General features: G+C 49.2%; 1 protein-coding gene across 1 annotated transcript in view; it reads left to right on the top strand.

Moving 5' to 3' along the window:
• LOC141978171 (uncharacterized) overlaps positions 1-15,229 on the top strand; it is a 79,097-nt gene extending 63,868 nt beyond the window's left edge. Inside the window, exons 4-11 of the mRNA XM_074940056.1 lie at positions 6,359-6,472; positions 6,881-7,921; positions 11,011-11,128; positions 11,440-11,575; positions 12,333-12,385; positions 12,765-12,884; positions 13,190-13,264; positions 13,870-15,229. Of these exons, the coding sequence (XP_074796157.1) occupies positions 6,359-6,472; positions 6,881-7,869 (1,103 nt within the window). The 3' untranslated portion in view covers positions 7,870-7,921; positions 11,011-11,128; positions 11,440-11,575; ... (2 more) ...; positions 13,190-13,264; positions 13,870-15,229. The remainder of the gene's footprint in view (positions 1-6,358; positions 6,473-6,880; positions 7,922-11,010; positions 11,129-11,439; positions 11,576-12,332; positions 12,386-12,764; positions 12,885-13,189; positions 13,265-13,869) is intronic.
• The last annotated feature ends 204 nt before the right edge of the window (positions 15,230-15,433 follow it).

Genomic DNA, 15,433 nt, shown 5'->3' with positions numbered 1-15,433 from the left:
ACAATAAGTCACAAGACAAACAAAATGGCACACATGACACACAAAAATCACACACAACACATGACACTGACACACCATGTCACACACACACAAACACACTCAAGACGGCATACGACACTGAAACACACACACACACACACCACGTCTCACACACACAAACACACAGAAGATGGCATACGACACTGACACACACACATACAACGCGTCACATGCACACAAACACACCCAAGGCGGCACATGACAAGACACACGACACGTTGCATGTGGCACACACAGCACATCACACATGTCACACACACTGCACGTCGCAGAGACAGCATGTCGCACGTCACACATTATACACAGCATGTCAGATGTCGCACGTCACATGTTGCATCACCTGCACAGCACGTCGCCTGTTGCGTCACACAGAAAACACGTCGCACACACCACATTGCAGACATCACCCGTTGCATGTCACACATCACATGTGATGCACAACACATCACACGTTGTATGTCACACAACATGACACACAAAAATGACACACAACACACGACACCAACACACACAACATGACACACAACACACGACACGAAACATGAAACGGCACACAACACAACACACACACAACACACGACACGGACACACACACAACACGACACACAGCCTGTTACACACACACTCAAGACAACACACGACACGGACACACACACAAGACGACACACAGCCCGTTACACACACACTCAAGACAATACTCGACACGACACACAGCCTGTTACACACACATAGAACAGATGTCCCAGGTACATAAACACGTCTCACACACACAAAATGATACACGACATGACACACAACATGGCACACAACACAACACACAAAATCACACACAACATACGACACCGACACACACAACATGACACAGAGAATGGCACACCACACAAAACATCACACAGAAAACTTCACAGACAGACAACACCGACACACACACACAACATGACATACAACGGCACACGACACACAAAAATCACACACAACAGATGACACTGACACACACACACAACATGACACACAAAATGGCACAAAACACAACACACACATGAAACACAAAACATCACACACGACACCGACACATACACAACACGTGTCACACACACACGAGACCCCACTCATTGCACGTGGCACACACAGCATGTCGCATGTCCCATGCCACACACATGTCGCAAGTTGCATGTCACACACACACACCACTTTGCACACATCATGTTGCACGTTGCACGTAACCCACAACATCTCGCACGTCACCCACACAAGACGTGGGACGTCACAAGCGCAGACCCAACACGTCGCACACACATCACATTGCGTGTCACACGTACACAGCACGTCGCATGTCACATGCACAGACACACCACATTGCACATCACACACAACACTTCGCACACGCACAAAACTTTGCACGCATGCACACCAGAACACAGACAACCCATCACACAGACACAAACAATATGACACACACAACACATCACCCACACACAAACACACGCAACACGTCACACAACCCACCTCAGACACACAACACACATCACACTCAACACATAACGTCACACACACGACATAGCACATGACACCGACACACAGACACAGAAGACGAGACACAACACATCACAGACACACGACACACAAAAGATCACACACACCATACCACACAGACACACATACACAAGAACACACAACATGTCTCAGACACACGCTAGACAACACTCGACACACACTCCACACAACAGCCGAGACGACACATGATACACGCACAACACGTCACAGACACGTCACACACGCACAACCCTACACATAACCAGTCTCTCAAAGACACACATAACACAACGCACAACACGTCAGATTCACACACAACAGGACATACAAAAAGGCACACAAGACAACACATATAAGACAACACACACAACACATGAGAACGACACACACATAACACGTGACACCCACACAGAACACGACCCACAACACGTGACACACACACAACACACGACAGCGACACCCACAGAGAACACGATCCAGAACACGTGACACACACACAACACACGACAGCGACACCCACAGAGAACACGACCCAGAACACGTGACACATATACAGAACATGACACACAACACCGACACACACACAGAAGACGACACACAAAATGGCACACAACAATACACACACACGGCCCAAATAACATCAAACACAAAACACATGACACCGTCAGACACAGACAACGCGACACACGACACCGACACACACACAGAACCCGATGTACGACACACGACACCGACACGCGACGCACAATACCGACACACACATTCTCATGAGACACAACACGTCACACACACACACAACACGCTCACACAACACACCACACGGACACACACACAACATGTCACACACACGCTAGATGACACACAGCACACGGACAACATGACACACACACACTCCACACAACACTCGAGATGACACAGAACACGTCCCACACACACAACATTGCACACAACCAGTCTCAGAAAGATACACACAACACATGAGACGCACACACAACAGGACACACAAAAGGCAGACAAGACAACACACACACACACCACGACACACAAAACATCACACACACAACAGACGACTCTGACACACACACAGAACACGACACACGACACAACAGCGGCACACACACACAGAAGACGACACACAACCCCGATACACACACACACAACACGTCACATACACACACAACACTACACACAACGTGACACAAATAACATCCCATACAAAACAGACGACACCGACACACACACAACACGACACACAGAACACGTCACACCCACACAACACGACACACAACACGTCACATGACACACAAAATGACACACAACACGTCACACACCACACAGACAACGGCACACAAAACATCACACACAGCACAACACTCAACACGGGGGCTGGGCTGTCGGTGCGGGGGGATAAAAAAATACCCTCCAGCTCCTCCCCTTCCCCGTGCCGGGGTTCTGCCCCCCCCCCCAAGCTTAACTCCCGCTCCCCGACCCCGGATTTGGCCGCTTCCCTGTCCCCGCTCCCAGCTGTTTGAGCCCCGCACACCCCGCACCGTCAGCGTCCGCCCCCTTCCCACACTCCGCCCCTCCCCCCTCCCGCGTAGGGAAGTTTAGGGCCAAGTCAGGGCAGAATGAGGACGTAGCGGCTTCAGCAGCTACTACTGAGCATGCGCCATCCGTGTTCAATCCGCACGCTCACTCCCAGCTCAGGTAGCGCGCGCGGGGGCCCATCGCCGCCGAACCCGCCTCGCGGGTCTGATCCGGTGTCACCGCGTTTCACAGGCGGGGCGGGGCGGAGCGGGGCGGTCTGGTCTGTATGAACGGGGGGATATGTACGGGCTGGGCCCGAGAATTCGGCAGCGCCCCAGGGCAGGCTGGGAGATGTAGTTCCTGACGCACCTCGGGCCGGAAATAACGTTGCCCCAACCTACGGGCGCCCCGCTCGCTGATTGGCTGAGAGACGCCGGGGGAGCCGCGAAAACATAGACTCCCGGAGCCGGGGAGGGGCAGATGGTGTGAAGGGGGGGTTCAGGCGGCGGGGGGGACATGGGAAACTGTTGCTGTGATTCTCTCTCAGCACGTGGGGAACGAGGGGGGCGGGAGCAGGTTCGATCCCCCGCTGCAATGATCCATTTAAAAGGAGTCTGGCCTCCTCCAGCCTGAGCCACGTTTCTGGTCTCGCTGAGAGGCGTGTTAATCCGGAGTCACTGCAAGGCAGAACAAGGAGTGACTTCAAATTAACATGGGGGGGCAGATAAGATCAGGGTGTGTCCCTGTGTCCCTGTAGGGGGTTTCAGTTGTTGCTAAAGGGGGGAAAGTTACTCTCTTTCTCTGCCTCAGGATATTGGGGTTGAGCTTCCTGATCTGGGAGCCCAGGCTGAGCAGCTGCTGCTCCCCCAGCGGGATCGGGGCTGGGGAGTGACCGTGAGTAAAGCTTCCTCTGTGCCCAGTCAAGGTGAGGATTTTCTCCAGCTGTAATTAGCCCCATAGGGCAACCCAAGGCTCTGCCCACACCAACATCTGAGCCAGAGACTCCAGGCGATGGATAGAGACCTCAGGGAACGTGCAGGGAGTGGGCAGGGAGTGGGCATGAAAGTGACTCTGCACCAAGAGCTTCTCCTCCCCTCAGCAATTGCAGGAGCTGATCCAGCCATAGGAGAGGGAACCCCCAGGATTGGGTGCCAGCAAGAGACAGGGGAAGGGAGACACAAGGAGAGAGAGAGAGAGACTGAAAAGGGCAGTGGGAGAAATAATTGGGGGGAGAGATTCCCAGATTTCTGACCGGCCCATGCACGCTTATTGCCGCATCCCTGGGTGGATTCACTTTGCTACGAACAAGGTGAGGTGCAGGGGGAGGAAAAGCCAGCTCCTGACTCTCCCTGTACCCCCTGCTGTAGGAGTGTGCTGCCCTGGGGACAATGTCAGGGGGAATCCCCCAATGTCACTCCTTTTGTTCTGCTCTTCTCTCCCATTCGGTTCCCAGACTTTGTTACTGGGAGGGTTTTAAAATGTCTCGCTGGTTTAGTGCTAGTGGGAGGGGTCGGTCAATACTGTAATCAAGTGACCAAACATTTCCCCAGCATAGAATCGTAGAAGAACGGTAGGGCTGGAATGAACCATGAGAGGGCATCTAGTCCATCCCCCAGCACTGAAGTGTTTGTCCAACCTGTCCTTGAAAACCTCTAATGATGGGGATTCCACCACCTCTCTCGCTAATCTATTCCAGTGCTTAATTACGTTTTTTTCACAATTGAGTCACGTGGTTGACTCAGATTCAATTTGTGATCCACTATAACTCCTGATCGTTTTCAGTAGTACTACCTTGTAACCAGCTATTCCCCACTTGGTCGTTGTGCATTTGGTTTTCCTTCCCTAAGTCTAGTACTTTGCACTCGTCTTTATTGAATTTCATCTCATTCATTCAGCTCACTTCTCCAATTTGTAAATGTTACCTTGAATTCTATGCCCAAATAAATCTGTTAGTCTTTAAGGTGCCACCGGACTCCTTGTTGTTTTTGTGGATACAGACTAAGACGGCTATCCCCTGATAGGTGACGCTTTGTTATTTTTATGTCTGATTTTATAAGCAAGTAGTTTTTTAAATGAGGCATAACTCAGAGGTACGCAAGACAAATCAGACTCCTGAAAGGGGCACAGTAGGGTGGAAAGCCGCCAGTCTACACAGCTATTTTTAATGGGCTAGCACCTACAGTGGAGCACCCATAAGGAGACACCTCTCAAAGAACTGTTAGGGAGCTTATTCCTTCACCCACTTACTTCCCTGGTCCTTCTCACATGAACAGAGAGCAACAATACCCGAAGTCCAAAGGTGCAAACAATTTGATGTTTATTGGGGTGAAGTTCCAGCAAGCATGATTCCAGTTTCCTTCCTTAGTGTCCCCCTTCCCAGCTCTGACACTACAGAGCCTTACACCTGTGTCCTTGTTTCCATTCCTGCCGTTAGCCAAACACGATTAGAATTTCCCCAGCCCCATTCCTTGTTCCCATTTCCCCTCCCTACACCCACCCACTCACTTCCTGATTGACTGCAGACTATATAGTAAAACTTGAGTTCTGCTTAGCTATACCTTAACCAATTATTTTACTGAAATTTAACTAACCAATCTTAACATATTGTAACATGGTTATGTAACCAATTATATCCCACCACCTTAATTAGTTTACACCCAGCAAAATTAATTATACAGCAGACAGAAACAATCACAGAACCAGACAGAGATTATACAGACAAACAATAGCGAAGTGGGAACTATAATGACAAAACATTACAGAAGTCAGGATTTCACATCCCTGCGATTGATAAGTGAGTTCTTGCCAGACAGGATGCTATCAAACTAAGTTTCCTTTTACATCTTCTAGGCACTTCCCTTTCTCTGGAGATGATAGGCACTATCAGGACAGGAGTGTATTCCTAACAGCCCAATAGCACCTTATTTCAATGTGACTAGTTTGGAATGTGAGGATGTGACCGGTTGCTTCCCAGCTTACGGCTGCCTCTGTTGCTCAGTCAAAGGCCTTAGCCTAAGAACAGGGCCTCAGACTGTCACAGTAAGAGAAGGACCTTACACCGGCAGACAGTGATTGTGATTCTGTCTTTTATACCTCCAACTAGCCAAGTGGTAAGAATAAATCTACATTCTTAAAGTACAGGCCTTTGCAGACAGGCCTGAATATCTATATCCTAACAAGAACCATCATTAATACACAAGTTGTGTAATTTCTTCTTTTGCTGTTACCTGATCTCACTGGTCTTCTTTCCCCTGAGCAGGGTTTCCAGTTTCCAAACCCGATGTCATATCCCAGCTGGAACGAGGGGAAGAGCCGTGGGCCCCAGATCTCCAGGGCTCAGAGGAAACAGAGATCCTGAGAGGCAGCTGCACGAGTGAGGGATCATTGAAGGAAACAGCTGGGATTCCCAGCAAAGACCTTGTGAGGTCTCTGGGTTCAGGATGGTCCCCAGCAGGTGTCATATCCTCTGGGCAAATACTGTTTATGGCTTCCTACCCATCCTGAAAAAAGAAAAGGAGTACTTGTGGCACCTTAGAGACTAACATGGCTGCTACTCTGATACCCATCCTGACTAACTCCTGGCAGTAGTTCCCTCCCCAAACTCCCATCTCCCTGAGTGTTTGGATGGGAACTGGATGCAGAATTGATCCCCTCCTCTCGCCCCTTTGGGGAAGAGTTGCGGGAAATTCAGTCCCTGATTTTTTTCCATCTTCAGCTGTTCTCTTGGTTTCTTCTCCCCTTTTCCCTTCCGGTTTCTAAGGTTTTTCTTTCTCTGTCCCAGCAGGTGATGGGATGGTGAGAGAGACCGTGGAACAGAATCGTCAGCAGGAAGATGAGCAAGTGGAACCACATGGGGCGTTGTTGCAAAGATGCAAAAAGAGCGTGTCCAGAAGTTGTGAGCAGGGAAAAGTCTCTCAGGGGCAGCACAGGCCAGAGAAGCGGCAGGGAAACCAGCCAGCGCAGAAAGTTGGAATATCTGTTCATTATCGGGGAACTCATAAAGGCCTGAAGGAAACCACAGCCCAGCAGAGAATCCTGACGGGAGAGAGAAATAACACAGGCTTTGAGTGTGGGAAAAAGTTCAGGAGGCGCTCACACCTTATTACCCATCAGAGAATCCACACCAGAGTGAGACCCTATGGATGCTGTAAGTGCGGGAAAACATTCACTCAGCATTCACACCTTATTTGCCATCAGAGGATCCACACAGGGGAGAAACCCCATGAATGCTGTGAGTGTGGGAAAACCTTCTTTTGGAACTCAGCCCTTACAAAACATCAGAGGATCCACACAAGGGTGAAAGCCTGTGAATGCTGTGAGTGCGGGAAAACGTTCACTGAGCGCTCACACCTTATTCGCCATGAGAGGATCCATACAGGGGAGAAACCCTATGAGTGCTGTGAGTGCGGGAAAACCTTCACTCAGCACTCGCATCTTATTGCACATCAGAGGAGTCACACAGGGGAGAAACCCTACGAATGCTGTGAGTGCGGGAAAACCTTCGCTTGGAGCTCAGGCCTTATTACACATCAGAGGAGCCGCACAGGAGAGAAACCCTATACATGCTGTGAGTGCGGGAAAACCTTCACTCAGCGCTCAAGCCTTATCATACCTCAGAGGATCCACACAGGAGAGAAACCCCATGAATGCTGTGAGTGTGGGAAATTCTTCCATCACAACTCTTTTCTTATTTATCACCAGAGAAGCTGCAAGGGAGATAAACACCATGAAAATCTTTTCTTGGGCTCAGAAAAGATTGTTTTTTCCTAATTCCCAAGTAGTGCACTTTAAGGCAGCATTTGTGGCATCTCAGCTCCTTCAGGTGAGTTCTCTGCTTTTCCCTTTTGCTGCTCACCTTTCCTTGGAGTGAAGCCCACAGTGTTTTTCATCAACTCCTTCGTCCTCTGTCATGGAAGTGTGCGTCCCTCCAACAGGAATGCCCATCGGTCCCAGGTGGGGGAACCAGGAGTGACCTCTACTAGGTACATGGAGGTTAAATCTATCTGGGCCTTGACACCACTAGGGTTTTCCATGGAGTTTGCGATCCTGATATTAAAACACAGCTATTTTTTCAAGAAAGAAAATAGCCCATACAGCGTCCAGGGTAACGTAGCAAATTTCCTCACCTCTGGACACAAGCTCCGTGACTTTTTCTAGTCTAACCAAATTTGGAGCATCACGTTTATACTTTTTTCTCCCACTGCAAAGTGATTGTTAGTCACCAGGTTCCCCCACTAGGGACAGATTGCCTCATTCCCAGTTGTTGCCACGTTGCACTGGGTTCTGCTGAATAGCAGTTGGGCTTTGTACCATTTTTCTCCATGTAAATATAACAGAGAAGGAGTAGGGATAGAGGGTGTGACAAAGTGGGGATTTTTCCTTGTTATGTTTTATGTGAGTCTTACTGTTAAGCCTATGTGAGTTTTACTCTTTTGCATGAATACGGCATGTGCCTCAGTTTCCCTGTGTGCTGCACCAATACCTCGGTGGTGGGAATAGAGGTGTGTGACTTTGGCCGAGACCTCTGGGGCTGGTGAGGCTGCCTGCACGTACGCTATGACCGGTGTGTGACGTTGCACTCCATATGCTTTATGGAAATATGCTTATGACATAACTGGAATATGCTTCATGCTAAATACCCCTTGTATCGTGTCATTAGAAAGCTTGTAATCTACTGTGTTGATCCTATTTGTTTGTATGTATTATTTCTATATCTGGAGTTAGGAGAATTAGCTATAAAATTGTTTGACTGATGTAAACATATGAAGTAGAGGCCATTAAGGTTGCTCCAGAAACAATCAGTTGTAAATGGCCTTAGTTTCTTGAAAGCCTTCTTGTGTATGTGTGGGCCAGCCCATGGGGAATGGAGACTAGGGGTCTTACTGTGACATGTGACCATGTCACCTGATAATTAAATCCATCTTAAATCTGGTACTTTTCCATTTAGAAGGAGGGGGGGGGACCCACAGAGACAAAAGATTCCTGCCTTGTGTCAAAGCTATAGAAGGGGGTGGAGCAGGAGAAAGGGGGCCAGTCATGAGAAATCCCCTGCTTACCACCTGAGATGTCTGCTGGAACTAACACTACCTGGGGAAAGGATTGGGCCCAGACTAGGAAGGAGTCTAATCTGTGAAAGAAGCTTATTGGAACATCTCTGAGGGTGAGATATTACCTGTAATCCTTTTTTTAATGTACTAGGTTTAGACTCGCGTGTTTTTGCTTTATGTTGCTGGGTGACTTACTTTGTTCTGTGTGTTATTACTTGAAACCACTTAAATCCTACTTTTTATACTTAATAAAATCACTTTTGTTTATTAATAAATCAAGAATAAGTGATTAATACCAAAGGGAGCAAACAGCGGTGCATATCTCTTTATCAGTGTTATAGAGGGTGGACAATTTATGAATTTACTCTATATAAGCTTTATACAGAGTAAAACAGATTTATTTGGGTTTTGGATCATATTGGGAACTTGGTATCTGGGTGCTGGAGACAAGTAAGGTGCTGAGCTGTTTTCACTTAAAGTCTGCAGCTTTGGGGGCGTGGTTCAGACCCTGGGTCTGTGTTGCAGCAGGTTAGTGTGTCTGGCTCAACAAGACAGGGTTCTGGAAGTCCCCAGTTGGCAGGTAAAACAGGCTCAGAGGTAATTTCAGCACATTGGGTGACAGTCCCATGGGGGTCTCTGTGACTGAACCCGTCACATGGTGCCCTTTGTAACCTGAGACCCAGGAATGCGTTAAGGAAAAGTTTGCATATGTGACTCCGTTTTGGTTTGGGGCCCACCACTGTCTAAAAGCAAACACATCATGCACCAGGAGGAGTGTTCCTTAGATACTGCATTCCTGTGAAACCTGCCCCCATTGTCTCCAGCCCGTCTCGACTCCCGGTTTCTGTTCTTTGTCTGTCCCTGCCTCCTGGACTTGATGCGAGCCTCCCATCCCAATAAGAAAGGCTACTGGTGCATTGCTTTAGGACCATGTTGTGTAGTTGAAGTAACGGTCTAGCACGGGGAATGTACCTAGTAGGGATAGGTGGTAGATAAGGGAAGGGTTTGTCTATCGGCTAAGGTTTCCGACGCACGAAGGCAATGTGCTTTGCTAAAAGGTATATAATCTCTGTATAACCTGCATGCGGGGCCCCCTCCTGACTAGCAGGGGGGCACCACGCTCGAGCATAATAAACTTAGTATCTTTGGGAACTCTGCAGTTGTGGACTTTCTTCGTGTGCCTCAGCCTAGACTTGAAGTGTGCGTGACCAATCGGGTATAATTCGTAAAAAATGGGGTGCGACCAGGTGACTCTTTGCCCAGGAAACGAGACAAAGACAAGGAGGAGGAGCAATGGGGGTGTCTGACTTTGGGTCGCTGGAAGCTGGCAGTCTGCTTCGGGGGACTGGAAGAGGGGGAGTTCAGGGCATCTGGCCCACGACTCCCCAAGGTGGACTTGGCCGAAAGTCACTGATTTCTGTGCAAACAAATTCTGATCTACACCGTGTTCCTGTCGAATAATAAACATTCTGTTTTACTGGTTGGCTGAGAGTCACGCTGACTGTGGAGCTGGGGGGCAGGGCCCTCTGGCTTCCCCAGGAGCCCCGTCCGGGTGGACTTGCTGCGGGAAGCCCATGGTGTGGAAGGGGATGCTGAATGCTTCGAAGTCAGACCCAAGAAGATCAAAGTTGTGTAAGCTTCTTGCCCTGGTGGCAGTGTGTCATGGAGTGTGGGGGAGTCGGGGCCCTGCACCCCCACTTCCTGCGATTCACCATGACTCTCAGCCAGCCAGTAAAACAGAAGGTTTATTGGACGACTGGAACACAGTCCCAAGCAGAGATGGGAGGGGGAGGTAGGGATGAGGGCAAGATTAAACACACCGAGAGAGCTCTGTGTAGTGATGGTTCTTGCTTGGCTTTGTTAGTTTGCAGAGGAATCGTCCAGAAGCCTTAGCCGGAGGAGAAGCTGGCAGAAGTGGACCTGAGCATCCTTCTAAGGAGACGTGAATAGTCCTCATGTTTCTGCCTTCTGCATAATTGCCTGTGAGTAAGAAGTCAGTGTTTTGAATTCGTCATCTGTACTCACTGTAGTTTTCCTCACAGGCCGTGTGCTTCCTCGTTGGGTACGAGGCTCTGGGATTAAGGCTGGGGGAGGGACAAGAGTCTCCTGAGCAAAGTGACTATTTTGGGTGCCGTTACAATGGGTATCTTCCAGTTGCAGTTGTAAAGTAGTAACGGGAGATGAGTTAAGGGCGGAGCCCTGGGATACGGGAGATATGAAATTAAGAGACAACGCAACATTGCGGATGGAGATGCTAATTTTTTTTTTTTGTTCCCTCTTCTGCTGGGTTTAGTCCCAAGGGAAAAGAAGTCAAGTGTTGGAGTCTACTGCCCTCATGCGACGGAAAGAGAGCGATGAGACCGTGAGCGTTGTTGATGCCACGGAAAAGTCATCCAACTGGGAGCGGAAGAGCCGCCACCCTCGGTGAGGTAAGCGTCTGTTTTGGTGATTGCTTTGGTCATGGCCCACCTTGCTCCTGGTAGGGACGCCCCTTTAGCTGGGGCTGGGTTTGTAAGAAAATGTTCTTGACTAGCTGTGGTTACGAGGGAGACAAGGTCCCCATTTTCAGGGGCTGGTCATTTCTCTGGCCAGTGTTACGAATTATACCTGACAGGTCATGCACACGAACTGCTGCGAATTATACCTGATAGGTCATGCACAGTTCGAGTCTAGGCTGAGGCACACGAACAAAGTTCACAACTGCAGAGTTACCAAAGATACTAAGTTTATTACGCTCGAGCGTGGTGCCCCCCTGCTAATCAGGAGGGGACCCCGCATGCAGGTTATACAGAGATTATATACCTTTTAGCAAAGCACGTTGCCCTCGTGCGTTGGAAACCTTAGCCGATAGACAAACCCTTCCCTTATCTACCACCTATCCCTGCTAGGTACATTCCCCGTGCTAAACCATTACTTCAGCTACATTACATGGTCCTAAAGCAATGCATCAGTAACTTTTCTTATCAGGATGGGAGGCTCGCATCAAGTCCAGGAGGCAGGGAGTTAGGAACAGACAAAGAACAGAAACCGGGAGTCGAGACAGGCTGGAGACAACGGGGGGAGGATTTTCACAGGAATGCAGTATCTAAGAAACACTCCTCCTGTTGCATGATGTGCTTGCTTTTAGACAATGGTGGGCCCCAAACCAAAATGGAGTCACATATGCTAACTTTTCCTTAACACCAGGAGCGGTGTGTCCTCTGCAGCAGAAGGTTCGATCCAGGAGGATGACTCCAGGGGTGAGTCGCTTGCCTTCCTTCCATGTTTTTTCTCTCTGTCTCTCTCTCTTCTCTAGTATGTTGGCCAACGCACACCACCCCCTTACCTTTCTGTCCTTACCTTTCCTTGTGCCTTCTCCCTTCATATGATACTGGGAGGCATGTTAGGTGTGCATCCCCACAGGCTGTGTCTCGGGAGCCATGAAGAAGTAGGAGGGGATGAAAATCATGCAGGGCAGTGCGTGCGAAAGTGGAGCGGTGACTGTCGGTATTAACTTGATCTCTGTTCATCAAGTGGGGCCAATGTAGATGGAATGGAAGGGGGAGGCAGGAATGAGGGGAAGATCTCAGGCACCAATAGAGCTTTGTGTAGCGATGGCTTCTGCTGCTGCTCTTGCAGAGGAATTGCTGAGGAGCCCTAGCCGGAGGAGAAAGTGGCAGAGATGGACCTGAGCAGCTTGGACATTGTTCTCAGCAGACGTGAACAGTCCTCTGCTTTCTGCCTCCCGCTTAACTGGCTGTGAGTAAGCGGTCAGTGCTTTCAATTCCTCATCTGTACTCGCTGTAGTATTCTTCACAGGCCGTGTGCTTCCTTGTTGGGTATGGGGCTCTGTGGTATTAAGGTTGAGGAGGGCCATGTCTACTGTGCAGAGTGACTATGTGGGGTGCCATTGCAAGGGGTGCTTTTTGGTTGTAATGCTAAAGGTGTAACGGGAAGAGGGTTGAGGGCAGAGCCCCGCCATGCAGGAGAAGGAAAAGAAGGGTCAACGAGACGTTGCTGACAGATGGTAATTGATTTGTTTTTCTCCCTTGTGCTGGGTTTAGTACCAAGGGAAAAGAAGTGGCGTGCCAGAGTCTACTGCCCTCATGCGATGGAAAGCGAGCGACAGTGACAAGACCGTGAGTATTGTTGATGCCACGCAAAAGCTGTCCAACTGGGAGCAGAACTGCTGCCACTCTGAGATAAGTGTCTGTTTTGGTGATTGCTCTGCCCGTGGCCCACCTGGCTCCAGGTATGGACGCTCCTTTAGCTAAGGCTGGGTTTGTAAGGAAAGGTTCCTGACTAGCTGTTGTTATGCGGGAGACAAGGTCCCCATTTTCAGGGGCTGCTCATTTCTCTGGCCAGGAGCAGTGTGTCCTCCGCAGCAGAAGGTTGCATCTAGGAGGATGACTTTGTGTGTTGAGTTGCTTGCCTTCCTCCCATGTTTTTCTCTTTCTTTCTCTCTACTCTAGTGTGTTGGCCAACTCTCTGTCTTCTCTCCTCTCCTTGTGCTGTCTCCCTTCTTAGGACGCAGGCAGGGGTACTAGGTTTGCATCCCGACAGGTGAGGTCTCGGGAGCCCTGGAGAAGTAGGAGCAGATGAAAATCTGCGTGGCAGTCGGTGTTGACTTGGTCATCGAGTGGGGCCAGTGTAGATGGGTTTGGAGAGGGAGGCAGGAATGAGGGCAAGATTTCAAGCACCGGTAGAGCTTTGTGTACTGATGGCTTATGCTTGGCTTTTGCAGCTGCTCTTGCAGAGGAATTGTCCAGGAGCCCAGCCAGAGAAGAAAGTGGCAGAGGTGTAGCTGAGCAGCTTGGGCATCCTTCTGAGGAGACATGAACAGTCCTCTCCTTTCTGCCTCCCGCATAACTGGCTGTGTGTAAGCAGTCAGCGATTGGAATTCCTCCTCTGTAGTTTTTGTCACAGGCAGTGTGCTTGCTTATTGGATACGGGGCTCTTTGGTATTTAAGGCTGGGGAAGGTATGACACTCACAGTTGCCATCTTTCACGGGGTAAATAAGCACCCCGACTTTCACAATAAATCAAAAATCAAGCTAATCCCATTTCAAAACAAGGAATCTGTAAGAACCCGAACACTCTGTGACTAGATCCCCCCGGTGTGCAGTCTGGGAATGTGGTGGGCCCACTGTGCACCCCTGACTCTCTCCCCCACTTTGCCTCTCCTTGCCCTGTGCCCTTGCTTGCCAGGAGCTGATTTAAAAAAAAGAAGTAACAAGCTGCAAGGTAAACAAGCAACAAGCCAGCAGCCAAAAACTTGCCAAGAAGCAACTCTCAAGCCAATTAAGCAAAAAACAAGCCCAATTTCTGTATTTTCCCCACAGGTTTGGTGTGTTTGACCAGAGTCTGCTGTGCAGAGTGACTATTTCGGGTGTCATTGCCGGGGTGCTTCTACTTGTAGTCCTGAAGGTGTAATGGGAGGGGGGTTGAGGGCAGAGCCCTGGCGTGTGTTAGATGCAAGAAGAAGAGCTTATGCCACATTGCCGACTGAGATGCTAACTTCTTTGTTTTTCTCCCTTGTGCTGGGTTTGGTACCAAGGGGAAAGAAATCAAATGACAGAGTTTACTCCACTCGTACGATGGAAAGCGAGCGAGAGCAGGGAGACTGTGAGCCTTGTTGAAATGAGGCAGGAGCCATACATTTGGGAGTGGAGCAGCCGCCACTGTCAGTGAGATAGTCTTTTAAGGTATCATTGGAAAGGTTATAATTTACTGCATGTGATTATCCAATTTGGATGCATGTATCATGTCTGTATCTAAAGTTGGAAATATTGACTATGTAACAATTACAACCGGGTATATACTTGGGAAACACCCACCAGACAACACACCATCAGCCTTGATGGGCCATTAGGAAGAAACAATAAGACTGTGAAGACACTAATCTCTCTCCTTCCTGAGATGCGTCCTGGGATGTAGCTGTGACGCTACTAGGTCAGGTGGTCCTGTCACCTGGTACTAAACGCTATCTTGGACTTCTAGTAATTTTCCACTAAAAGGAGGGGGTGGTCAAGACTGGGAAACAAAAGATTCCCGCCTTATGTAAATCTTACTTAAGGCTGGGGAGTAACGCAAACAGGTCTCTTCTCCTTTGCCTTCCTGTCGAAGCAGAAAGACTGCTAAAAGTACCTGAAGGGACAAAGGAACTGAGCAGCGGGAACGTCCAGGGCTGAGTCCGGACTAAGACAGCAGTCTGCTCTGTAAAGAGAAATAACTGGAAATCTCAGCTACAGAAACCCTGCAACTTGCCTAAAAACAACCTTTAGGGTGAGAAATCACTTCCTGAGTCC

This window comes from Natator depressus, chromosome 26, assembly GCF_965152275.1.
Source record: "Natator depressus isolate rNatDep1 chromosome 26, rNatDep2.hap1, whole genome shotgun sequence".
Classification (NCBI taxonomy): domain Eukaryota; kingdom Metazoa; phylum Chordata; order Testudines; family Cheloniidae; genus Natator; species Natator depressus.
This window is presented reverse-complemented; position numbering and strand designations above follow the sequence as displayed.